General features: G+C 46.6%; 1 protein-coding gene and 1 non-coding gene across 3 annotated transcripts; both read right to left on the reverse strand.

Moving 5' to 3' along the window:
- Positions 1-133: 133 nt before the first annotated feature.
- KHDC4 (KH domain containing 4, pre-mRNA splicing factor) lies at positions 134-17,031 on the reverse strand. 2 transcript variants are annotated; one of them, XM_040635783.1, is made up of 14 exons: positions 16,889-17,031; positions 16,186-16,402; positions 12,897-13,025; positions 12,479-12,558; positions 11,286-11,338; positions 10,849-11,012; positions 9,871-10,082; positions 8,860-8,920; positions 6,832-6,889; positions 6,342-6,595; positions 4,504-4,683; positions 3,530-3,642; positions 2,452-2,543; positions 134-1,427 (listed from the first exon to the last, which is right to left on the reverse strand). In XM_040635783.1, the coding sequence occupies exons 1-14, from the start codon at positions 16,924-16,926 to the stop codon at positions 1,228-1,230; spliced, it is 1,851 nt and encodes a 616-aa protein (XP_040491717.1). In that variant the 5' UTR covers positions 16,927-17,031; the 3' UTR covers positions 134-1,227. The 2 variants fall into 2 exon arrangements, 1 of the variants encoding a protein (XP_040491717.1); XR_005836205.1 differs by having other exon boundaries at positions 1,409-1,427; positions 3,530-3,614.
- Positions 10,434-10,560, reverse strand: LOC121104096. The gene has a single exon (XR_005836474.1).
- Positions 17,032-22,799: the final 5,768 nt, after the last annotated feature.

Raw genomic sequence — 22,799 nt, forward strand, 5'->3', positions numbered from 1 at the left:
ACTATATGCAAACTTCTGGACCCACGTATTTATTTTTCTGGTGGGTTATAATATCCTGATGCTTATCAGCAGAAGTTTGTAAATTTTAGCGTATGGATGGGTTGTGGAAGAGAGAGAAGAGAAACCACAAACAGAATATTCATACATTTATTTATAATGAAATTATGGTCTAAATATTTACAACATATAGGAAACCAGAGAATATGTTTATACAAAGCCAGCCTGCAAAGTATTCAAATGTGCAAAAATGACAGTTCAGTATCTCAAACTACTCCTGGTTCAGCAGACTAGCTCCTTCTTTCACACATCAATATTTGATACAAAAAAGTTCTTTTGGCAAAACCTGTAATGCCAAGAAAAAGGACAAGTTGCAATTTCAGTCACTAAGTCCACCATCCATCCTATTGTGAGCAGTCAAATCTCTCTTAGCTGCAACCAGTTCTGAGAGAGACAGACCACTGTGTTTCATTTCTGTGACGAGTTCTGACCAGCTTTTGATCAAGCAGTTTTCTCGGACCCAGCTGAAGACATGGAGCTTATTAGAAGGGCAATAAAACTGCAATGGCTTTTTCTGGGACAAGAGTGCCTGCAGGTGCCAGCTTTGGATCATCCCAATAAAAAGACATAACGAAGGGGAACAAAAAGAAACCCTTCATTTTCCTACTCAGGATCCAGCTACTTCCAACAGCTTTAAATGAGTAAAACTGCATTTTCCAAAACAAAAGAATGCAAAAATGAAATAGGGATGAACTGTTCTTAGATTAAATGGTGCTGAAAGGGAAGGATGGTCTTAAAATCATCTCCCCACTAATAAATAGTAAGGCTTTGTTTGTAACCAGTTGTCAGCAAAACTGACCAAACAGTAGTAAAATACAAATAACTTTCTTTTTGTCAGAATAGGGGCCGTTCACGTGGAAAGGCTGGACAGGTTAAATGCGTGCTGGAATGACCCTGCTGGGACGCTCTGCGTAACAAGCACATTTCACCAACTGTTAAAAAGCTGCTGAGACACATCTGTGATTCTAATTTTAACAGATACTATGTCACTGCAGAAACAAGGATGTTTAAAAAAGAATGAAACCCCTTTAAGAAAGGGGACACTGCATCTCTAACTTCTGCAAAGGTCCATGGTGGTTCCCAGTACAGGCCCCAGAGTCTTACGAAATCAAATGCATGCATTATTGCTAAAGAGAGTCACCGAGGGTCAAAGCTCTGTTCCACTGTTTCCTATGGGGCCATCCAGAACGGCATCTGTTGTTTAGCTCGTGGTTGGGACGAAGGGTACTGATACCCCAAACTCCAGCCCTGTGGAAAACTACTTGCATTTTTATGACCCCCATGCTCCTCCTCTTCATCAGATGAATCTGCAGCATAAGCCACCAACCCGAATCCCTTCTCTGCAGTTTTCATCTTCTTGACTGGATACTCTAGAATAGAGAAAAACAACCCAACCCCATCCCCCACCAAGACAAAAAAAAAAAAAAATACCATAAATTCGTTAATAAAAAAAAGATGTTAATTGTAAGTGGTTAGTTGGACACCATTTTGAGGTCACAGGGTCAATGGTCACCCAAAAACGTTGAAGATCACACGAAAAACAGCACCAGCATCAGCAAATGTGAATCCACCAGAACCATGTAAGAAAACAGAGAAAGAAAAAAGAAACACAAAAAAAAAAAAAAAAAAAAAAAAAAAAAAAAAAAAAAAAAAAAAAAAAAAAAAAAAAAAAGAAAAAAAAGGAAAGTTAGCAAATAAGTCTCTGGATGCTGATATTTCACCTTTTAAAGAGTTAAAAGAAAAGAAGTTAAGAAAAGAAAAAAATGTATTTTCTTCTGCTCATTTTTATTAGGACTACAGACAAAGAACACAAGTGATCCCATATTCCTCTAAATTCTGGAATACTAGGAGGCAACATTTTTTTAACAGCCACAGGCTGACCATTCACAACCAAAAGACCTATGAGGAGAGATGTAGCTCACCTCCCAATACAAAGAAAAATCAATCTTTTTTAAAAGTGGGCTCTACACCCAACATGGGGCTTGAACTCACAACCCCGAGACCAAGAGTCGCATGTTCCACCAACTGAGCCAGCTGGGCGCCCCGAAATATCAACCCTTAAGTCTCTATCAGATTACCTCCAGGTATTGACAACAAAGGCAACAAAATTTTGAAATGACCTACCAATCATTAGTATTTCCTAGGGTTTTAATGATGCTATGTATAAAATGTAAGTTGACTAACTTTTCTAGACAAACTTTGATTGAAAAGAAAAGCTTATGTAACTATATACTGGTCTTATTTAAAAAAAAAAAAAGTATCCTCCTTAGCCTGTGGATTTTAAGTTGGATTAAACACCTGAACAAGTGCCACCTGAATGAACATCAGGTCAGAAAACTAGTAACTTAGGACCAGTCTTAGCTGCCCTCGTGTCCCCAGCTACACCTCACTCACCGTGGCCCCCTGCTCCGGCCCCAGACCCATTCCTTTCATCAGACTCTGCTTTCATTCCAGTCACTGGGAAGGCTGGTGGAGGCATCAACTGCCTGTTAGAAGAAAAACCATGACAGCCTTTCAGACAGATTCGATCAATCGCACCTTCTCCCTGGGTAGTCGAACCGTTCACCTCCACCCTTTCCACCTGACCTCACCCTGTGAGCTAATAAGCCAGTTGTAAGATAACAAGTTGCTAGCCCGAACAAAAGCAGCGGCACTGCTGTGGGAAGCCAGGCCCGCCCCAGGAAGGCTCAACAAACCACACAGGACAGGGGGGGTTCTCAAGCACTGGATGGCAGCTGGACCCCCATTCAAGTACCTCAGTCCATAATATTCTAGGACTCTTTTTTTTTTTTTTTTTTTAACATTTTACTTATTTGAGACAGAGAGAGAGAGCACCAGCAGGGGGAGAGGGACAGAGGGAGAGGAGGAGGGAGAAGCAGACTCCCACTGAGCAGGGAGCCCGATGCGGGGCTCGATCCCAGGACCCCAGGATCATGACCTGAGCCGAAGGCAGACGCTCAGCCAACTGAGCCCCCCAGGAGCCCCAGTATTCTAGGATTCTTAGTAGCAAACACGGCTTGTGTAAGACTTCGGTCACTGCCTACAGTTAGGAAAATGCCCAAGACCGGGACAGTGAAGCAAGAACGGAATGACCCAAAGCCTGGGGTGACGGCCGCGACACTGGGAGAGGGGCAGCGTACTCCAGCAGTGCAGCAGTTATTAAAAAAGAAAAAAAAAAAAGGAGTTTATATAAGCCAAAGGATTTCATTACACTTTGACTGATCCATTATTATTATTTTTTAAGTAGGCTCCACACCCAGCATGCAGCCCAACTCAGGGAGTGAACTCACGACCCCGAGATCAAGACCTGGGCTGAGAACAAGAGTCCGACGCTCAACTGACTGAGCCCCCCAGACGCCCCTTCATGACAGCGTGAGAACATGGAAGCTCACGGCAACGACCGTTACCCACACTAACGGTGCAAAGCACTGACATGGGAGTCATTCGCGTGATGACGCTCCAACGAACTCACCTGTCCCTCTCTCGCTCTTTGCCTGAGGAACTTGCCGGCTTCGATCCTGCACCTTCAATCTCATTCTGACTGGAGAAGCCTGTACCTAAATTAGTCATATGAATGGGTCCATGCTATGAGCAGAAAAATACAGCGGCATTAGCAAATCTACAACTGCTGCATTGACTTCGCTCCTTAACGTAACTGTCAAGTGCCTCGTCTTTCTGGTCAGCTGCCGTAAGCTCCCTCCACAGCCCTCTGGGATCTGGAGCATAACCACAGCTGAAGGAGACGGGATCTTTCTCTGCAGGACTGGGTCATGCTACGTGTATCTGCTTTCAACTACCCTTTTATAAACTTTAGTTTGTTTCAAAGAACAGGTCAAGGGCTCTGGCAAAAAGTGAAGGTGCTTCTCCTGATAAAACAAAATGGCACCAAAACTACCCATTTATTTAAAACTTCACATTTAAGTAATATTTTTAAAAACTCTCTTCTTGAACGAATACTTATGTAACATGTGTGCACAGAATCACTACATTTCTGCCCACTTTTTGTTGCAGGTGGTGGGGACTGGAGAAAGTACCTGCTCTCTTTTATGCACGGAAAGAACAGTAAATTGAGAGCCAAGGTTTAAGTACAAACCATATGTTGGTAGGTAGAGCAGAAATGAGAATTATCTGAGGCTCTCGGGAGTGCCGTATGGATAAGAGGAGGTGCGGAATTCTACAGAACTCCTTCTAGGTGACAGTCATAGACCTCCCGACCTCTCTCCACGTGGAGCTTTGTATTTTCTTATACTGATCCCAAAGACCAACCCACCCAAAGGGAGTCACTCTTGCTTTAAACTAACCCCCCAAGGGAAAAAACCTAATCTAAATGGGTTCCAGAAAACAGAAATCTAGTATTGGGAGGACGGTTAATACAGACGTGAACTGATCTTTCTTTAGGGCGAATACAGTGAGGTAAGGTGAGGAAAGTAGGGTATTTTATTTAACCTGGTATCCAAGGAGTCCGGATTCTCGTTCATCAGGCAGCTCCTCTGTGAATCGCCTCTTCTGTGCCTGGGGTTGAGTTGGGAGTGGGGGCTGGGGCGGGGGTGGGGGCTGGGGTTGGGGGCCGGCAGGCAAGGCAGTTTTGACAGGAGCAGCAGGAATAAAAGGCCCACTCATCGGACTCTGGGACCAAAACAAACCGGGGGGGAAAAGGTGTGAGAATGTCCAGCCACTTAATAAAGAAAACAGTATCACAACAGACTTTAATAAATCCATGTGTGTCCTAGAAATCGTGTATCTCTGGTCCTTAGCTTCCCTCCTGGATCATTTGGGGACAGGAAAGCCTAGCCTTCCCACCTTTGTGGTAGGGAAATGCAAAACTGACAATCTCTCCAGTGCTTTGAACTCTCAGGAAAAATGTGCTTTTGCACTGGAGCTGTTAGGACCAACAAAGAAAAATTCCAGCCACTTACTTAGTTCAGAAGTTATCCAGCAAGAACATTCTCCATTTAGACCCCTCTAATATATGTGATTAGCTCTTTCTGACTATAAAGGCTGCTAATGCTTGTGGCAAAGGCAAGTTCATCTGCCACTTCTAGGGATAAGTTGTTACAGAAAGAGGGAATCTGTCCAAATATTGTAAGAGATTGTTCCAAAAAGGAATGAGGACTGATCCAGGATGTCTCAGAGAAAACAAGCACTTCTCAAAAAACAAAACGGCTAATACCTGTTGAATGCTTGGGTCATCTCCCTTAATCCTTGCAACCTCTGAGACAGTATCATCATGCCCATTTTCTAGAAGGAAACCAAAGCCTGGATAGGCTAAGTCACATCCCAGGATTGCACATCTCAATCACAGGAAAGCATGAGGAACCCTGGCAGCCTATGTCTAAAGCCCAACCCTAAAGGGCTAGCCTGTCCTACTGCTTTCTGGTCACAAGGCAATGTGGCTCAAAGCTGGAGACCTATGGCCCTGCCAAACACAGAACGCAAGGGGACCAGGGGTCACAACCAGAAGTTAGGGAAGTCTTCTGCTGTCTCACACTGCAAGCCCCCTTCAGTGCTCACAGCCCACCGGTCAGCAGGTGGCCCGGGTGCACTCTGAGAGGCCCACAGAGAAGGGCCTACCATCAATCCATCTCCGTGCGCTCACTCACTTCTGCCCTGCCTCAGAGAAGGGAGTACATCATCCACGTGGATGGGCTGGCTACCTGCCCTGTCCTAAAACTCTAGCTTCTTATGTAGTTTGAGAACATTTATAATCCTTAAGTTGTAAAGTTCATGTCTCTCTCGGCCCAGAACCCCTGCATATGGTGTATTTCTTTTGAAGATTAGTAACTCAGTTCTAATCATGGAAAGGCACGTAGGCCGGTCCCCTCCTCCTCGAGGGAGGTGCAGGCAAGTGACAGCCCACAGCGCGGCAAACCACAACTGTGGCTCGTGATCCACTTCGGGAAATCCAGTGTTTTGGGACCAGCCGTGCGTGGTCATTCGTATTGTCCCCGGCTGCTTCTGTCCCAGCAATGGAGGGCAGCGGGTGTGGCAGAGCCTGCGTGGCCCGCGAAGCCTAAGCTATCTGCCACCTGGCATTCCAGAGCAGGCTTCCTGACTCCTCTTCTAAACCACTCTGTGGTGGAAAGACTCGTGACACGAACTAGAGCCTTCGGGACGGATACACACGTGTACACGCCGCTCCGAAGCCCTGGGGCAGCTCGGGATGACGACGCAGGAGAAGAGGACCTCACGTTACACAGTAACGACACACTCTTTCTTTCGGAAAGACACCACCACCTGTGCACCTGTCCCCGGCCACTTCTCCGGGTTCACACCCCGCGTCCTACCTGTGCAGTGCCAGCTGGAGGCTGCACTTGCGTTATCGGGTATTGTGTTGGCACAGGTGGGACTCCAGTAGGTAATGCTGGCAAGACTCCCGGTGCCAGTGACACAGCTGGTGGCACCATGCTTGGTACTCCGTAGGGAGGCTGAACTGGCTGCTGAGGAGGGGGAACAACAGGGTAACCAGACTGATAGCCATTGGATGGATAATATGGTGGCTGAGGAGGGACACTACTTATAGCAGAGGGTTGTGTATAGCCTGAGGGGGAAGAAAAAAAGTGTTTAATCAGCTGCAGCAAAACGAGACATTTTAGCTGAATATTAACTTAATCTCTAGGGAAGAAAAATACTGAGGTACAAACGGCTTTCCAAATTACCGTAAGTTGGAGGGGACACTATCAGCGCCCTGGCACGTCTAGCCTTAACTATCCTATTTTATACATAAATATCACTAACAAAATATTTCTTTTCCTTAACACTTTAAGACATACACACCTGGTAAAGGTACAGCAGTATTAATCTGATTCACAAATCTAGAATATTCAGCATGAACCTGGAAGAGAAGGGAAAACAAATTCATATGGGACAGTCCCAATTCACGGGGTATTTGCAAGGGTCCGATTATACAACTCTAGGACCAAAGCAGCTAGGAATTAAAAACATTTCCACTGAGTAAAAAAGAAAAAAAAATTCCCACCGATATTTCAAATAAATTTGGACTTGTTTACATCTAAATTGTAATCAGACACGGGGCGCCTGGCTGGCTCAGTCAGTAGAGCATACGACTCTTCAGCTTGGGGTTGAGTTCGAGTCCTACACTGGGTGTAGAGATTCCTTAAAAATTAAGTCTTAAAAAAAACCCCACCAATCAATCAATCAATCAAGGGGCACCTGGGTGACATAGTTGGTTGAGTGTCCAACTCTTAGTTTCAGCTTGGGTTGTGGTCTCAGGGTCATGGGATCGAGCCCCACGTCGGGCTCACACTCAGCTCGGAGTCTGCTTGAGACTCTCCCTCTGTCCCTCCCCCACTCTCTAAAAATAAATTATTTAAAAAAAATCGATTAATCAGGGACGCCTGGGTGGCTCAGTCGGCTGAGCATCTGCCTTTGGCTCAGGTCATGATCCCGGGGTCCTGGGATGGAGTCCTGCATCGGGCTCCCTGCTCGGCGGGGAGTTTGCTTCTCCCTCTGCCTGCTGGTCCCCATTTGTGCATGTGCTCGCTCTCTCTCTGACAAATAAAATCTTTTTTAAAAATCAATTAATCAATTAATTTTGATAAGGTGCACCATATAAATTATGAAGCAGGATGTAGGAATCGGGAACTTCCTAAATCCCCCAACGAGACTCAATTCTGAGGTACAAAATCATTCAGAGCCAGAAACAAAGTTAGGAAATTCCTAGGTTGTCAATTCATTCATGCTTTTATTGACGGACTTGTCCTCAAGGAGCTCGGGGCTCAACACAGGGCCGGTACGTCCCCTCATCCAGTTCTTCACTGTGAACACCCCACCGAGTCAGTAACTTCAGTGTCAACAGAGACACACAGAGGGTGGTCAGGGAAGTTATCTGGCGCAAGGCATGGTAAATCAGGTTACTTCACAAAAGCAAAGAACGCAGCTTCCCAGAAGGGCACCCTTCAATACCAAATAACACAAGGCCGAATAAATGCAACCCCCAAATCTGATTGCCCTCAGGGGCTCTACAACTGGCCCTGCTGGATTAACTTGTGGCTACTAGATTATAGAATAAAAAGAACAGATAATCAAACGAGCAATTAGCCCAAAGGCATTGCTAACTGGTTTAAACTATTACAGCTCTGCCCTTACTCTAGCTGCACTTACTTCTAAAAAGAACTTGGACTGCCCACCGGTAAACAGCTTGGCCAAGATTGAAAGCACTATTTAAATAGCTGACAGCACTGAGATTTTACACTGATGCACTACACATTTCAAATTCCACACTGGAACAGTCTCTGAAGAAGAAATGCACGCCAGCTATGACCCTGAAGAAGGAAGTCTGTCTTCCTTATGGAGAATCTGAGTTGCCAGAACAGTGCCAAAATTCAAGTCCACCCAGAACCTCAGAACATGACCTTATCTGGAAACCACGTCTTCACAGATACAGGTTGTTAACGTAAAGTCATGCTGGGTCACGGTGGGCCCTAAATGCAAGGACTGCTACCCTTACGAGAGACAGACAGACAAGGAAACACAGGAGGAGGCCAGGAGACAATGGGGGCAGAGCATGGAGCTCTGCTGACATGGGGAAAGAATGCAAAGACCAGCAAGCTGGGAGAGGCATGGAACATTCTCCCTCACAGGATTCGTTCAGAAGGAACCAACCTTGCCCACACTCTGATTCTGACTGGCTGGCTGGCTTCCAGAACAGTGAGAGAATAAATTTCTGTTGTTTTAAGTCACCTAGTTTGTGAGAACTTGAGATGGCAGCCCCAGGAAACCAATACCGGTGGGAAAATCGCTAAGACACAGCCCTGCTGAATAAGAGCCACAAACAGAACTCACTGTTTGCAAGAGATTCTCACAGAGCTTCTTGGCAGCAGCCAGGCCTTCCGGTTTGGGGTGACTGCAGAGAAGTACAAACCAAAAATTCAAAGAGGAGAAGAGTAAAGGATACAAAATTTTGCTCTCACTTTGTATGCTGTTTACAAATTTAATATATTCAACACAGCACCAATCTAAGTTTCTGAAAAATCACAAAATAATGTCTTCTCAGCCCTTTAACCTATGCCAAGTATCATTAAGACAAATACTTCATTGGTCTCTTTGAGATAAAGATATTAAAAAACATTTAAAAGTCACTAAAATAGCGGCGCCTGAGTGGCCCGGTTGGTTGAGCGTCTGCCTTTGGCTCAGGTCATGATCCCGGGGTCCTGGGACGGAGTTCCAAGTCAGGCTCCCTGCTCAGCGGGGAGTCCGCTTCTCCCTCTCCCTCTGTCTCCTGGCTCGCGTGCTCACGCTCTATCTCAAATAAATAAAATCTTCTAAAAAAAAAAGGTCACTAAAGTAACTGCAAAATGTGTTAATAACACCATAGGTTTATTTATTTGTTTTTTAAGATTTTATTTATTTATCTGATAGACAGCGAGGGAGCAAGCACCACCAGAGGGGAGGGGCAGAGGGAGAGGGAGAGGCAGGCTCCCCACTGAGCAGGGAGCCCGATGTGGGGCTCGATCCCAGGACCCCAGGATCATGACCCAAGCCGAAGGCAGATGCTTACAACTGAGGCACCGGCACCCCATCACCACAGGTTTAAATGAAGATGACTTTAGGCTCATCACAGCTCATTTTAGGGTCACAGATGTGTATAAAACCCAAGAACCTCAATACGAAAAGAGACAATTCCACTTCCCAATTCAACAGTTCTAATTATAAAGTGATTATCGTTAGTATTGACCTACATCCCTCATGTTACTACTTATTAAACCTATTTTCTTACTCCTTTTGAATCACTCCTGCCTGTACTAAGCAGTTGACAAGCATTCCAATGTCTTCGGCCCACCCATCCATACGTACCTAATGTAAATGTACATGGGTTCAAAAGCTTCTCGGCCGGAGGCTGGCTCAATGCAACCTGAACCTTTGCCTCTTAGGAAGACTTTGGCACCCGTTTCAATCTGAATGTGCTGTAAATAGGAGCAGCCTGGACCTTCTACTTTCTCCTTGACATTAAAGGTGGGCACAGCATGCTCTAGACCCACAAATAATTTGTCTTGAACATAATGCATCTGCAGAAGAACAGAACACCTCGGATTAAACACACGACACTAATTAAATCCGAATCTTGAAAATCATTTTGCAGAAAACTTTAATCCTCCAGAAACTTTTAATCACTGCCAGAATAAGGACCCCTATAACTTCCACCGCTGAGTCCATAAAAAACAAATTTCATAAAGGAGCTTCATTTAAACAAGCACTACAAAGGCCACGTGCCTACCTAGAGCGTGAACACCTTCCTCCATTCAGCAAAATCTACTTACCAGGTACAAAAGCGAAGACTCACTACCACGCGCACCCCCAGCCCCGGACTGCCTAGGGCAGCAGGCACCCACAGCAGAGTCTCCGGTGAGACCAGAGAAGCATGTTGGGTGGTACAGTCAGCCCGGGGGTTCTCCAGTGAGGGCTGCTCTCTCCCACCCTATTCTCTAGGAGGGTTGTATCAGCAGAGTCTTACTTCACCAGACTCAGCCTTCTTAGTCCTCCAGCTGCCGTCACATTTATACACACAAACACAAACCACTGACTTCCAAATGTATGGCGTGGACATGCTCTGATCCATAGACACCCTTTCTAGAATACGTCAAAGTAAAGACATGTGTGTTCAGATGTTCACTGCATCTTGGAAGCCGAAATGGTCCATTAATAGGATAGCATCAGGTTGTAGTAAGCCTCAGGTTGGATTTCAGGATTTTTCCTCATACTTTCCACATTATTTGACATATACCACTTTTACAGAAATGACAAAGCTGTTGACGATCTCTCCACCAAACATACCCCGGACTGGAAGGGAGGCTTCTGGCTCACTGCTGGAGACAACTGCGCGATGGGAGCCGGCTGGTGATACACTGTGACTGTCGCACCATTGAAAGTTGGACTCGTCCCCGTGGCAGCTTTGACCACCCCATTGGTGATAATTTCTTTGATTCGGTTTACTGCTCCTATGGAAAAGCAGAGTGAGATAGGATACCAAAGGAAGGAAGGAACTGACTAGTTCCCAATGACAGACCAAGGCCAATGTGCAACTACCCCTGTATTAATCCATTTTACGGGACACCCAAATATGTGGTCCTCAGCCTCGTGCCCCCAGCACACTCATAAGCAATTCATACACAAGTTACAACAGCCACCAGCAACATTCTGCCGACTTATTCCATACAGCCCTGTACTTTGTCCTCCATAAAATGTGGGATGTGAGCCAAACCATTACTTACTGTCCACTAATTCCCGCGTCTGGCCCTGAACGTGGAGGTATAACGGACGATCCCTACAAGAGAAACATAAAATGGTGATCCCAAACTGGTCATGACCAAAGGAACCATATGGGTCACAAATCAAATCCATCACGTTTACAGTTTCCAAATAAGTAAAAGGCACTACATACAAGGAAATGGTGTTGCAAATTTCTAGAAATATGGTTTTACAGCTGGGGAATAAACAAACTTTTCTGGCTGCTTCAAGTTAATTGGTCCACACAGGGATCAAATCTGTTCTTCGGGGCTCATGAATACTGGCATCCAGTCAACTGAGATAACCTGAAGTCTGAGAATAAAATTCCTTTTTGTTGGCTGTCTAACAGGTTATGGGCAGTTGTGCTCCTGGCTATCCAAATTAAAGGGGCAAAAGTGACGGTGGCCTGTAGACCCATGTCTGTGAGGCCCACAACCAAGGGGACTCTAGATTCTAAATGTAAAGTGGCTTAAATTCTGATTTTGATAATAATGGAGGTCATCAAAAACCATACAGTTAATATAAAGCTATTGGTAAAAAATAACAGTATTTAAAGATAAAAAAGTTCAAAACAGCAACCAGTACATACACAGAATTGAAATATATTCTTGGTTTCAGGTAGGGACCAAGTTTTGCCTCCTAATTATATTTAGTTTAAGCCAGTGTGAAAAGTTTTGCACTGCCCGACTACCTGCCCTCAAAACTGAGTCATGGGAGGGATGCAAGGACAAGGGGACAAAACCTTTCAGCGGAAAACCTTACGGCGGAAAACCTTACAGCCTATGGCCATCGTAGAGGCAATGAGTTGTCTGATAAAAGGAGGTTTTTTTTTAAAAGGGAGTTACAACAAAATACAGACGCTTTTGTTGGGGGAAATATTCCCATACAAAAGTTTGGAAGTGCATACAGTAAATGTAGCAATTATCTCATTTCACACTTTACCATAATTTGTTTTCTCCAATAAAATGTTACCTGCGAAATAAATAATCCAAAGAGCAATAGGAAGGAACACAGCTGCCAACACTCCTTACATGTCTGAGGTGTCCCCAACTCCACTACACAGCGTGTGTATATACACACACAAAGCTACCCAAGTCTTTGCACACATTTCCTAACAATGAAAACATGAAACTAACGTGCCCCACCTTTCCCCAAAGCAAAGGATGTGCATACACACCCTGGTCCCACTTTGGCCTTCTCCTCAGCAGTCATGAATCTCCCTCGAGTTGACACTGCAGCCCCACTAAGTCGGCTGATCTAAAAGGGAAACATTCTATTAAAAAGATGATGTGGCAATTGATCGATTTCAATGGCAGGCAGGAAGATGGATTTTCCCCATTCATTCACTACACCAATAGATAGGAACGAGTTCTCTCCTACACCTGAAACCTCAATTCCGTCTTTTCTTGCTCAGCTGACCTGGGGAACCCACCCATATCTGTTTCTTTACCTTCACTGAGAAGCTCCTCTGCAGTTAATTCAACCCAATCCTGACTTTGGACACTCATAAACATCTGACTTGTATCTGTCTGTGTTAGAGGTCTTGTTTTGCTGACCGCCCACCGCCACCTTCCCCACGGCCGACATCCGCCCACCTCGTCCTGAGTCTGCCCCCGAGTCAGCAGGTTCCTGCACGTGAGAGGCACGTCGTTGATCTCCACCTCAGCCACCACCAGGTCATCCTTGCTTTTACTGCTAGTTAGGCCTTTGCCAGCAGCCTGAAGCTACAAGAGAGAGTACATTGGACAGTCTGCAAGATGAAATAGTATGTTTCTCCTATTCAATTTACAAGTGCCCCTCCCCAGGTCCCACCACCACCTTACCGCTCCCTTTACTTGCCTACAAACACAGTTGGAAACACTCTTGAGTTATTCTTCAAAGACGAAATAACAAGCAAACAAAACCTCACTACATCAAGTATTGTCAATTTACTTGAAGGCAATCATCAGATTTCTCTGGAACCTTGCCCATGTCTGCACTTCTATGACCACATAATCCCAGAAACCCTACAGACTAGGAGCTGCAATCTCCACGAGGAAACTTAAAGGACCAAGTTATGGTGCTTTCCAGCTCAACCCGCTAGCTGTGCGTGCAGCAGAATACGGGGCAGAGTCCAGTGCACGACGCGGAGTCCACGCACCTCATGTGTGTGACTGGACGCTGCCCTTGTGCCAACACTGCAGCCACAGCACACCACCTGCGACCAGTCCCATCCTTGCACTGATCCGGAAAACCCGTAAAGCTTATCTGACAACCCATTACTCTCTATCAAAGAAGAACTAAGAATGAATGAAATGCCAAGCAAAATCCTAAAACCTGATCTAGTTTCTCTCAATTTAATCTATAGGCAACTCCGGATATGAGTTATCTGAAAAAATTTTCATCCCAAGATGGCCTTCCACAAACCCTTTGTTGCCTTAGACCAAGATTCGGCAAATCTGCTCAAAGAAGATAAAATACAGTGTATTTCTTTATACACTAAATACATTTTTTAAAGAGACTGATTTATTTATCTTAGAGAGAGGGAGAAGGAGAGGGAGAATCTCAAGCAGATTCCACACCCAGCACAGAGCCCAACACAGGGCTCGATCTCATGACTGTGAGATCACGCCTGAGCCAAAATTAAGAGTCAGACGCTTAAAATGGAGTGGGCCACCCAGGTGCCCCACATTAGATACAGTTTTCAACATGTGTACACAAACTACATAGACTCAACAATATCTCATCTCTGTTCAGCCCCTGCTCAGTACTGGCCACCATCAAAGGTACTTATCAGTGCTCTCCCACAGGACCTCCCGTGATGACACAGGTGTTCTCTACCTGGCCGTCCAACACAGCCACAGCCTCATATCCAAAGGCTGTGACAAGGAACTAAGTTTTAAATTTTAATTTAATTTAAATAGCTACATATGGCTACTGACTACTCTCGTGGACCACACAGGTACATGCCGCCAACCCCATCAGAAGAGGAAACTGAGGCCCCATAACATATCTAAGCCCCATGACCAGTAACTAAGGATCCTGGGTTTCAAATCCACATTTTCTGATTCTAAGTCCACTACTGGCACCATGCTGCCTCCTGCTGTGCTCAACTGCTTTTTATTTTTTTATTTTCTTTTTTTAAAGATTTTATTTATTTGACAGAGAGAGAGAGGCAGTGAGAGGGAACAGAAGTAAGGGGAGTGGGAGAGTCTCGGAGAAGCAGACTTCCTGCTGAGCAGGGAGCCTGAAGCGGGGTCGATCCCAGAACGCTGGGATCATGACCTGAGCCGAAGGCAGACACTTAACGACTGAGCCACCCAGGCACCCCTCAACTGCTTTTTAGAGGGAAAAAAATGAATAAATGATTAACATCGGCGTTAAGAATTTGAAGATTTAAGCAGCATCCCACCTTAGTGTGCTTTTAATAATTCCTTGCAGAACTTAAAATGGACAATTGCTTCAATCCTTGCAATCAATAAAAATACAATGAATAATGAACTTCCAATTCACTAAAAGTTCCCACCAATTCTGCAGAACTTGAATATTTAAACATCCAGACAGATAATGGCCGTTCTGCTGATGTTATACTCATACACTAGATGGCTAACAAAAAATTGTATCATCTTTCCCCCCCAGCTTTACTGAGATATAAGTGACAAATAAAAATTGTAGATATTTAAGGCGAACAACTGGAGGTTTTGATATACGTAGACATTGGGAAATAACTGTCATAAACATGCTAATCACCACATTCATCACTCACCCAAATTGCATTTTCAAACACAGAACCCATCTCTTCACTGGAAGGCAATTTTTAATTGAAATCAAAGAACTTCTTTTCAAATGAGAATTCTAATGGAATGAGCCGTCTTAGAACACACTGAATTTTCCAGCTGTAGAGGCTTTCAAACAAAAGCTGAACACCTGACCATCTGAAGTGACTCAAGCCAGACATCGTGCCTGCCGTTACAGATCTTACACAATTTACATCCGTGAGCCTAGTTCTCCTCCTTTGTAAACTGTAATCCATCCCATTAAATTGCTGCAAAGATTTTTTTTAAGTGCAAAGTATGCATTCTAGCAATACAAACAGCCACTATACTCATCATCCTGTAGGAAGATTCTTGTCTTCTATTGCAAGACAAATTAAAGACTTCAAAGGTCAGATCCATCCTAGTCGTGAAATTTTAATTACACCAGAAATTCTATAAAATGACTAAATTTCCTCAATTTGTGTGAAACAGCAAAACTATCAACATATAAATTATTCATTTTATTTCACATTCAATTATACTATAGGCATCATTAAAAATCTACAGATTCTAATTTTTTTTTTAAGATTTTATTTATTTGACAGAGAAAGACACAGCGAGAGAGGGAACACAAAGCAGGGGCAGTGGGAGAGGGGGAAGCAGGCTTCCCGCTGAGTGGGCTCATGACCTGAGCTGAAGGCAGTCACTTAACAACTGAGCCACCCATGAGCCCCTACAGATTCTAATCATAAAGGATGTTGCAAGTATTTATTTACTTTTTAGTATAGCTGACTAGAGACATTTTAAAGCTCACTTGATTTACCTGAACGTTTCTTTTGACTTCAGAGGACATGCACATGTACTGAAAAACATATCACATTGTTGCTATACATGATTACATAGACAGAAGTTAGGCTGAACTAAGTGCACAAAGACAAAATGAACTATTTGGTCTATTAATGTAATCAAAGCAACCAAAAGTGCCTCGTAAAAACAAACGACAAAATATCATGTGATGAATTCCAAAACTAAGTGACCTTTAAATTGCTGTAACCGTTTTCTCCTTAACACAAACAACTGTTCGATTACAGAATTACAAAATAACCCCTAGTGAAGTTGCAGTTAGCAGAGCCCCTCCAACCTCAAATACCTTCTCGGCAGCGTTCGGAGGTGGCTTCAGCTTCCCTTTGGCCATGAGCATGGCATTGATCTTGGCAGCCACAGCGGCTGCAGCATCCAAGGCGCCAGAGGGAGCAGCCGTGGAGCCCCCAGGACTTCCCCCACTGCTGGTAACCTCCCCACCGGGAGCCGACGGTGGGAGGAAGAGAAGGGGGGCTGGAGCTGGTTGGTCCCATTTGCTGCGGCGCCTACAGGAAGAAAAAGGAAAATATTAGGCCCCAAGGCTTTCATTTCTATTATTCTCCCCTTACTACGCTTTGGCACCCCGTTTCCCCGCTATCATGTTCTCTTTACACCTTCGAGTCTCCTATCAAGATTAAAATTACCATCCCTCCCTAAACAGACAATTGCTGCAGTATCTCCTCACTTCTTCCAGCCCTTTTCCCCTCCGTCCTCCTTCTCGAAACACTGCACTTTCCCACATGCCCTCGTTTTCATCTTCCTCTTCGCTGGTCCTTCCGAAAGTCCCTGCTTTCCACCTCCCCCCGACCCCTGCTGGCCTTTTTCGGGGCCCCCAAGGCCTGCTCACCATCTTTCTCCCCCAAAGCCCAGCCCTCCAGCGCGTACACATCCCACTCCAGCGCCCCCCCCCCGCCCGGACGCAGCTCCCAGCGGCCCCTCCGCCTCTCCTCCGCCCCGTGCGCGCTGCGATGCCCTCGCCCATGAAGCTTTACCCGCCGGCCCCGGGATGTGTCGCGCTCCCCGCGGACATGGCGACCGGCTCTGCTCAACCACCCGCCAACTACCCCACTACCACCTTCCCGTCACTTCCGCCCCCAACGCCCTCACGCACAGCCCCTTCCGGTCGTGGGGAAAAGCTGTTCCGGTGAAAGCGTCACTTCCAATTGGACTCTTGTTGATTTCAAGGCTGCCGGCGTTATCTGAGACAGGTAGGGTGTGACCTTCCTGCTTGCGCCCTGCCCTTGAGAAAGATGGCTGCCGCAGCGCATATCAAGGCGGAATCGGGGCGAGGAAGTCCATGTTTGTTGTGGGCAAGCTGGTAGCCTACTAAACAATACGCGTGAGTCAGGGAATTAAACAGGTTTCTCCCCCGGTCCAGCTACGTCGTCTGGCCAGGGAGAGAGCCTTCCCGCCGCTGTGACCCGCTTCACATTTCTGTTACCTGTTTAGGGAAAGGCACATGGTGCTCCCAAAGGTCATGTGATGAATTTCTCTGGTTGTTGTACGTCTGCGTGCCAACCACTGCTTTCAGAGCAGGGCCTCCGGGGTGCACCGCGAGGGGGCGTCGGCGCCTGGGCGGGAGAGCGGAGGTGAGGGGCGGGCTCGCACGGCCGCCGGGGTTGGGGGCTCGGGGTGGGTGGTGGACGGCGGAGGTGAGGGGCAGGCCGTGGACTGCAGAGGTGAGTGGCGGGCCGAGGCGCACGGCCCCCGTGGGGGCTCGGGGCGGGCCGTGGGCGGCAGAGGTGAGGGTCGGGCCGGGGCGCACGGCCGCCGGGGGGCCTCGGGGTGGGTGGTGGACGGCGGAGGTGAGGGGCGGGCCGAGGCGCACGGCCGCAGTGGGGGCCCGGGGCGGGCGGTGGACTGCAGAGGTGAGGGTCGGGCCGGGGCGCACGGCCGCCGGGGGGCCTCGGGGTGGGTGGTGGACGGCGGAGGTGAGGGGCGGGCCGTGGACTGCAGAGGTGAGTGGCGGGCCGAGGCGCACGGCCGCCAGGGAGCTCGGGGTGGGTGGTGGACGGCGGAGGTGAGGGGCGGGCCGTGGACTGCAGAGGTGAGTGGCGGGCCGAGGCGTACGGCCGCCGTGGGGGCTCGGGGCGGGCCGGGGCGCACGGCCGCCGGGGTCCTCGGGGTGGTGGTGGACGGTGAGGTGGAGGCGGCCGATCACAGAGGAGGGTCGGGCCGGGGCGCACGGCCGCCGGGGGGCCTCGGGGTGGGTGGTGGACGACGGAGGTGAGGGGCGGGCCCGGGCGCAAGGCCGCCGGGCGGGGGGCTCGGGGTGGGCCGTTGTCGGTGCCCACTGACAGTGTTGGAGGGTTTTGGAGCTGTAAGGAGACTCGGTTCAATGGATAGCGTGCAGTGCTATTTTTCAAATGAGTTTACAACCTGGTAGGATTAATAGAATGCAGATTAATTTGAAATCCAAATTCGTGTTTTCCCTTCATCATTTAATAAATGTCACTTCTGTACAAACAGCACCTTTATCATATAGGAAATTTTATATATACAATATTATGTTTTTTCATTCTTTTGTATTGATGTATTTGTTCTTTTGCTACGGCGTCGTTATTGAATAATTTTCTCTATATTTTAATACCTTTTAGGGCAAGCCGATTCCCACTGTCTTCTACATTTCCTTGCCTATTCTGACGGTGTATTTTTCCAAAGAATTTCAGGTTAAACAGCATTGTTTTCCTGTTGCCCCTTATCCCCAAATACAATATTGTTGGAAGTCTGAAAATACATTGTTTAGGGGGCACCTGGGTGGCTCCGTTGGTAGACCGTGACTTTTGATCTCAGCTCAGGTCTTGATCTCTGGGTGGCGACTTAAATCCCCAAGTTGGGCTCCTTGACGGTTGTGCAGCTTACTTAAAAAAAAAAAAGAAAAGAAAAAGAAATTACATTACTTTTTTCCTTCTTAAAAAAAACTGAGATGTGATTTATAAACCATATTACCTTTTTGAAAAGCGTCCTGGGGCACCTGGCTGGCTCAGCAGGTAGAACACGCAGCTCTTGATCTCAGGGTTGTTAGTTTGAGCCCCGTGTTGGGCATGGAGCCTACTTAAAAAATAAGTAAAAATAAAAGGGTACTTGAAGTGCTCTGTTCTCAAAGTAGTGCAGGTATCACAATTATATAATTCCACGTCATCTTCGTCACCCCGGAGAAACCCTACACCCATTATCAGACCCTCCCCGTTTTCCCCTGCTCACGGCAACCACTAATCTACTTTCTGTCTCTCTGGATTTGCCCATTATGGACATTTCACATTGCGAGTTTTTGTGTCTGACTTCTTTCACTTAGCGTCATGTTTTCAAGGTTCACGCATGTCGTAGGGCATGTCTGTGCTTCATTCCTTGTTATGGCCAAAGTATTTCATTTTATGGCTAGACCACAATTTATTTATCTGTTCAGTTGTTTCTAGATATTCACCATTCCTTTCTTTTTTTTTTAAGATTTATTTACTAAATGAGAGAGAGTGGGGAGGAGAGGGAGAGGGGGAAAGGGAATCTCGGGCAGACTTCGTGCTGAGCGTGGAGCCCAACTTGGGGTGATGCAGGGCTCCATCCCACAACCCTGAGATCACGACCTGAGCCAAAACCAAGAATTGGACACTTAACCGTCTGAGCCACCCAGGCGCCTTGATAGTCACCATTTCTTTTTTCTTTTTTTTTTTTTACGATTTTATTTATTTATTGGACAGAGAGAGAGACAGCCAGCGAGAGAGGGAACAAGCAGGAGGAGTGAGAGAGGAAGAAGCAGGCTCATAGCGGAGGAGCCTGATGTGGGGCTCGATCCCTCAACGCCGGGATCACGCCCTGAGCCGAAGGCAGACGCTTAACCGCTGTGCCACCCAGGCGCCCCGATAGTCACCATTTCTATCTTTCCTTTGGAAAAATGCCTTTAGATCCTTTACCCTTTTAAAAATGGGGTTGTCTTTTTATTGTTGAGTTGTAATAATTTGTTGTTTGTTACGAATCCAAGTACTTCAGACACATGATTTGTAAGCGTTTTCTCCTGCTCTGTGAGTTGTCTTTTCACTTTCTTGCTAGTGTCCTTTGAAACATAAACATTTTTTAATTTTGATGAAGCATTTTATTTTTAAACTTGGGAGCATTGACAAGTTCACTGTGATGACTGTCCCGCCCAGGAGTGCGGCGTGACCTTCCATTTGGCTCTTGCGGTAGGCTCCAGGAAATCTTTTATTGTTTTTCATCTAGGCTTTTGTTTCTTTGCAAGTATATTCATAGGTATTTTAAATTTTTGACTGCTATTTTGAAAAGACATTTAATTGTATTTAAGCAAATTGTTTTTGTTATAAAAGAAAGTTACTGGGTTTTATATAATCAACCATCTTGCTACACCCTGAATAGTCCTAATAATGTTGTAGCCAGATCCCTTGGATTGATAAAATGGTGTCGTGCTGCCTGTGTTCAAATCACAAAATCACTGTTGACTTACTTGGGTGAACTCGGGCTGAATTCTGGGCCTCAGTTTCCTTATCTTTTGTTTTGTTTTAAGATTTTATTTTTGGGGTGGCTGGGTGGCTCAGTTGGTGAAGCGTCTGCCTTTGGCTTGGGTCATCATCTTGGGGTCCTGGGATCGAGCCCCTCATCAGGCTCCCTGCTCAGCAGGGAGTCTGCTTCTCCCTCTGCCCCTCCTCCTTGCTCATTCTCTCTCCCTTGTTCAAATAAATAAATAAAATCTTTTAAAAAAACAAAAAACCTCTGGGGCGCCTGGGTGGCACAGCGGTTAAGCGTCTGCCTTCGGCTCAGGGCGTGATCCCGGCGTTACGGGATCGAGCCCCACATCAGGCTCTTCCGCTACGAGCCTGCTTCTTCCTCTCCCACTCCCCCTGCTTGTGTTCCCTCTCTCGCTGGCTGTCTCTATCTCTGTCGAATAAATAAATAAAATATTTAAAAAAAAAAAAAAAAAAAACCTCTATACCCAATGTGGGACTCGACTCACATGCCTAAGATCAAGAGTCACATGCTCCCGTGACTGAGCCAGCCAGGCACCCCTTCACTTTCCTTATCTTTAAAAGGAGGGCAATAATAGTGCTTGCCTCACAGAGTTGTGAGGGCAGAATGAATCAATGTAAAAGGTTCTTCAAACACTAAAGGAATAATAAGTATTTCTAATATTTTATAGATACATAATTTCTAGGGGTGCCTGGGTGGCTCAGTCGGTTAAGCCTCTTTTTTTTCTTTTTTTTTTTTTAAGATTTTATTTATTTGACAGAGAGAGACAACACAAGCAGGGAGAGTCGGAGAGGAAGAAGCAGGCTTCCCGCTGACCAGGGAGCCCGATGCGGTGGCTCGATCCCAGGACCCTGGGATCATGACCTGAGCCAAAGGCAGACGCTTGATGACTGAGCCACCCAGGCACTCCAAGCCTCTGACTCTTGAATTCGGCTCAGGTCATGATCTTGGGTCCAGGGATCGTGTCCTGAGGGATTGAGCCCTGTGTCGACTCCCTCTTCAGCAGGGAGTCGGCTTGGGATTCTCCCTTTCCCTCTGCTCCTGCCCCCCACCCTGCCCCCTGCTCGTGTGTTCTCTAGCTCCCTCTCTAAATGGATGAATAAAATCTTTAAAGAAAAAAAGACTGTTACTTTGTTATATTGCTGATTGAAAAAGTCTCTGAAGTGAGAGGTTAGTCTGAGGTCATTTTTCCTTCTGTTTGGTGCACAGTCAAAAAATTGGCGTGTCGATCCCGGTGACTGCATCTCCGAGGGCTCATCGGGTGTTATTAGGCCATCTACTACCACCTCTCAGGCAGCGACAGCCGGGGGAGGATATGAAGCTCAGGACCTGTGAGCATCCCCTCCTGCCTGTGACACCCGTCACTGGCTCCGTGTTTCGGTGGCACTTCTATGAACAGTTCAGTGTGCTCTTGTCCGGGGGTGCTGCCCCACACCCACCTGCAGGGTACCTCCCTGGAATCCGTGCACATCAGTCCGAACGTGGAAAATGCCGGAACTGGGTCTTGCTGTTTGGGCCCTGTCCTCCCCCACAGCAGTGGGACTTGTGATGGGACAGAGAAAAGACTGACAGCAGGCTTCCCCAAGGTCTCCGGTGTGCTCACCCCCACCCTTTGGGGTGCCACCTTCTACCTCAAGCAGTTATTGAATAATTTTCCCAAGCAAAGGGATTTCCTATGAGGAATTCTTCTGTCACTTCTAAAAATAGCTTTATAATTTCTGTTACCTTACAAGGGAAATCCGTCAAGAAAGAGAAGAATGGGGAAAAAAGAGGTGGCATATATAGCCCCAGCTCTAGCCTCTGTGGGGCCTGCCTGTATTTGTGCTGTGTCCTCCTAGCCTGGAGGTTTCCCAGTGTAGCTTAAACTCCTGTGGGGTCCCCCTCCCTCCCGCTTCCTTGAGTCAGCCTCCGCGAGCCTCCGCTGGGGCAGCACCGCACAAGCCCGGAGAAAAATCACGGACCCTCTGTGGGGCTGCGGTGGGCTAGCCACTGCGGCCCAGAAGTCAGCCCCGACCAGGCACAGCTAGGAGACAGGGTCAAGCTCTGGAGGTCCCGTCAGCAAAATGGGAGAATAATAAAGCATGTGATTATTCTTCAGCGCCTTAGGAAAAGCACAGTCCCAAAAGAAATCAACATTTTGTTCCAGGCATAGCGGAAAAAAGTGCAGTTATGTAATCCCGTCAGGGAAAACTATTTCTGTAGTCTGAAACTACTTGAGGCCAGGTCGAGGAAAATTATTCCTTTTCTTGTCAAATTTTAGGCCCTAGTGAATTCTTTGCCATACTAGATTTTTGTGACTAAAGCTAATGCACTGATTGGCCATGGCTAGGCTCTTGACCATTGAGTGTGGGCTTCTGGGAGCCAGAAGAGGTGGGGAAACCCTTAACATCTTAGCTGCTCAAAAACACTTCTCAGTGCAACACTCCCCCA

Source organism: Ursus maritimus, unplaced genomic scaffold (assembly GCF_017311325.1).
Source record: "Ursus maritimus isolate PB19 unplaced genomic scaffold, ASM1731132v1 scaffold_2, whole genome shotgun sequence".
In the NCBI taxonomy this organism is placed as follows: Eukaryota; Metazoa; Chordata; class Mammalia; order Carnivora; family Ursidae; genus Ursus; species Ursus maritimus.

What these genes read in the sequence shown, in the direction of transcription:
- KHDC4 (XM_040635783.1), bottom strand. Translation starts at nt 16,926, where the DNA reads ATGTCCGCGGGGAGCGCGACACATCCCGGGGCCGGCGG. An exon ending in GACGCGGGAATTAGTGGACA is followed by an intron (nt 11,013 to 11,285) that starts GTAAGTAATGGT and finishes GCTTTTCCATAG; the next exon opens with GAGCAGTAAACCGAATCAAA. An exon ending in AAAGAGCGAGAGAGGGACAG is followed by an intron (nt 2,544 to 3,529) that starts GTGAGTTCGTTG and finishes TTCTTCTAACAG; the next exon opens with GCAGTTGATGCCTCCACCAG.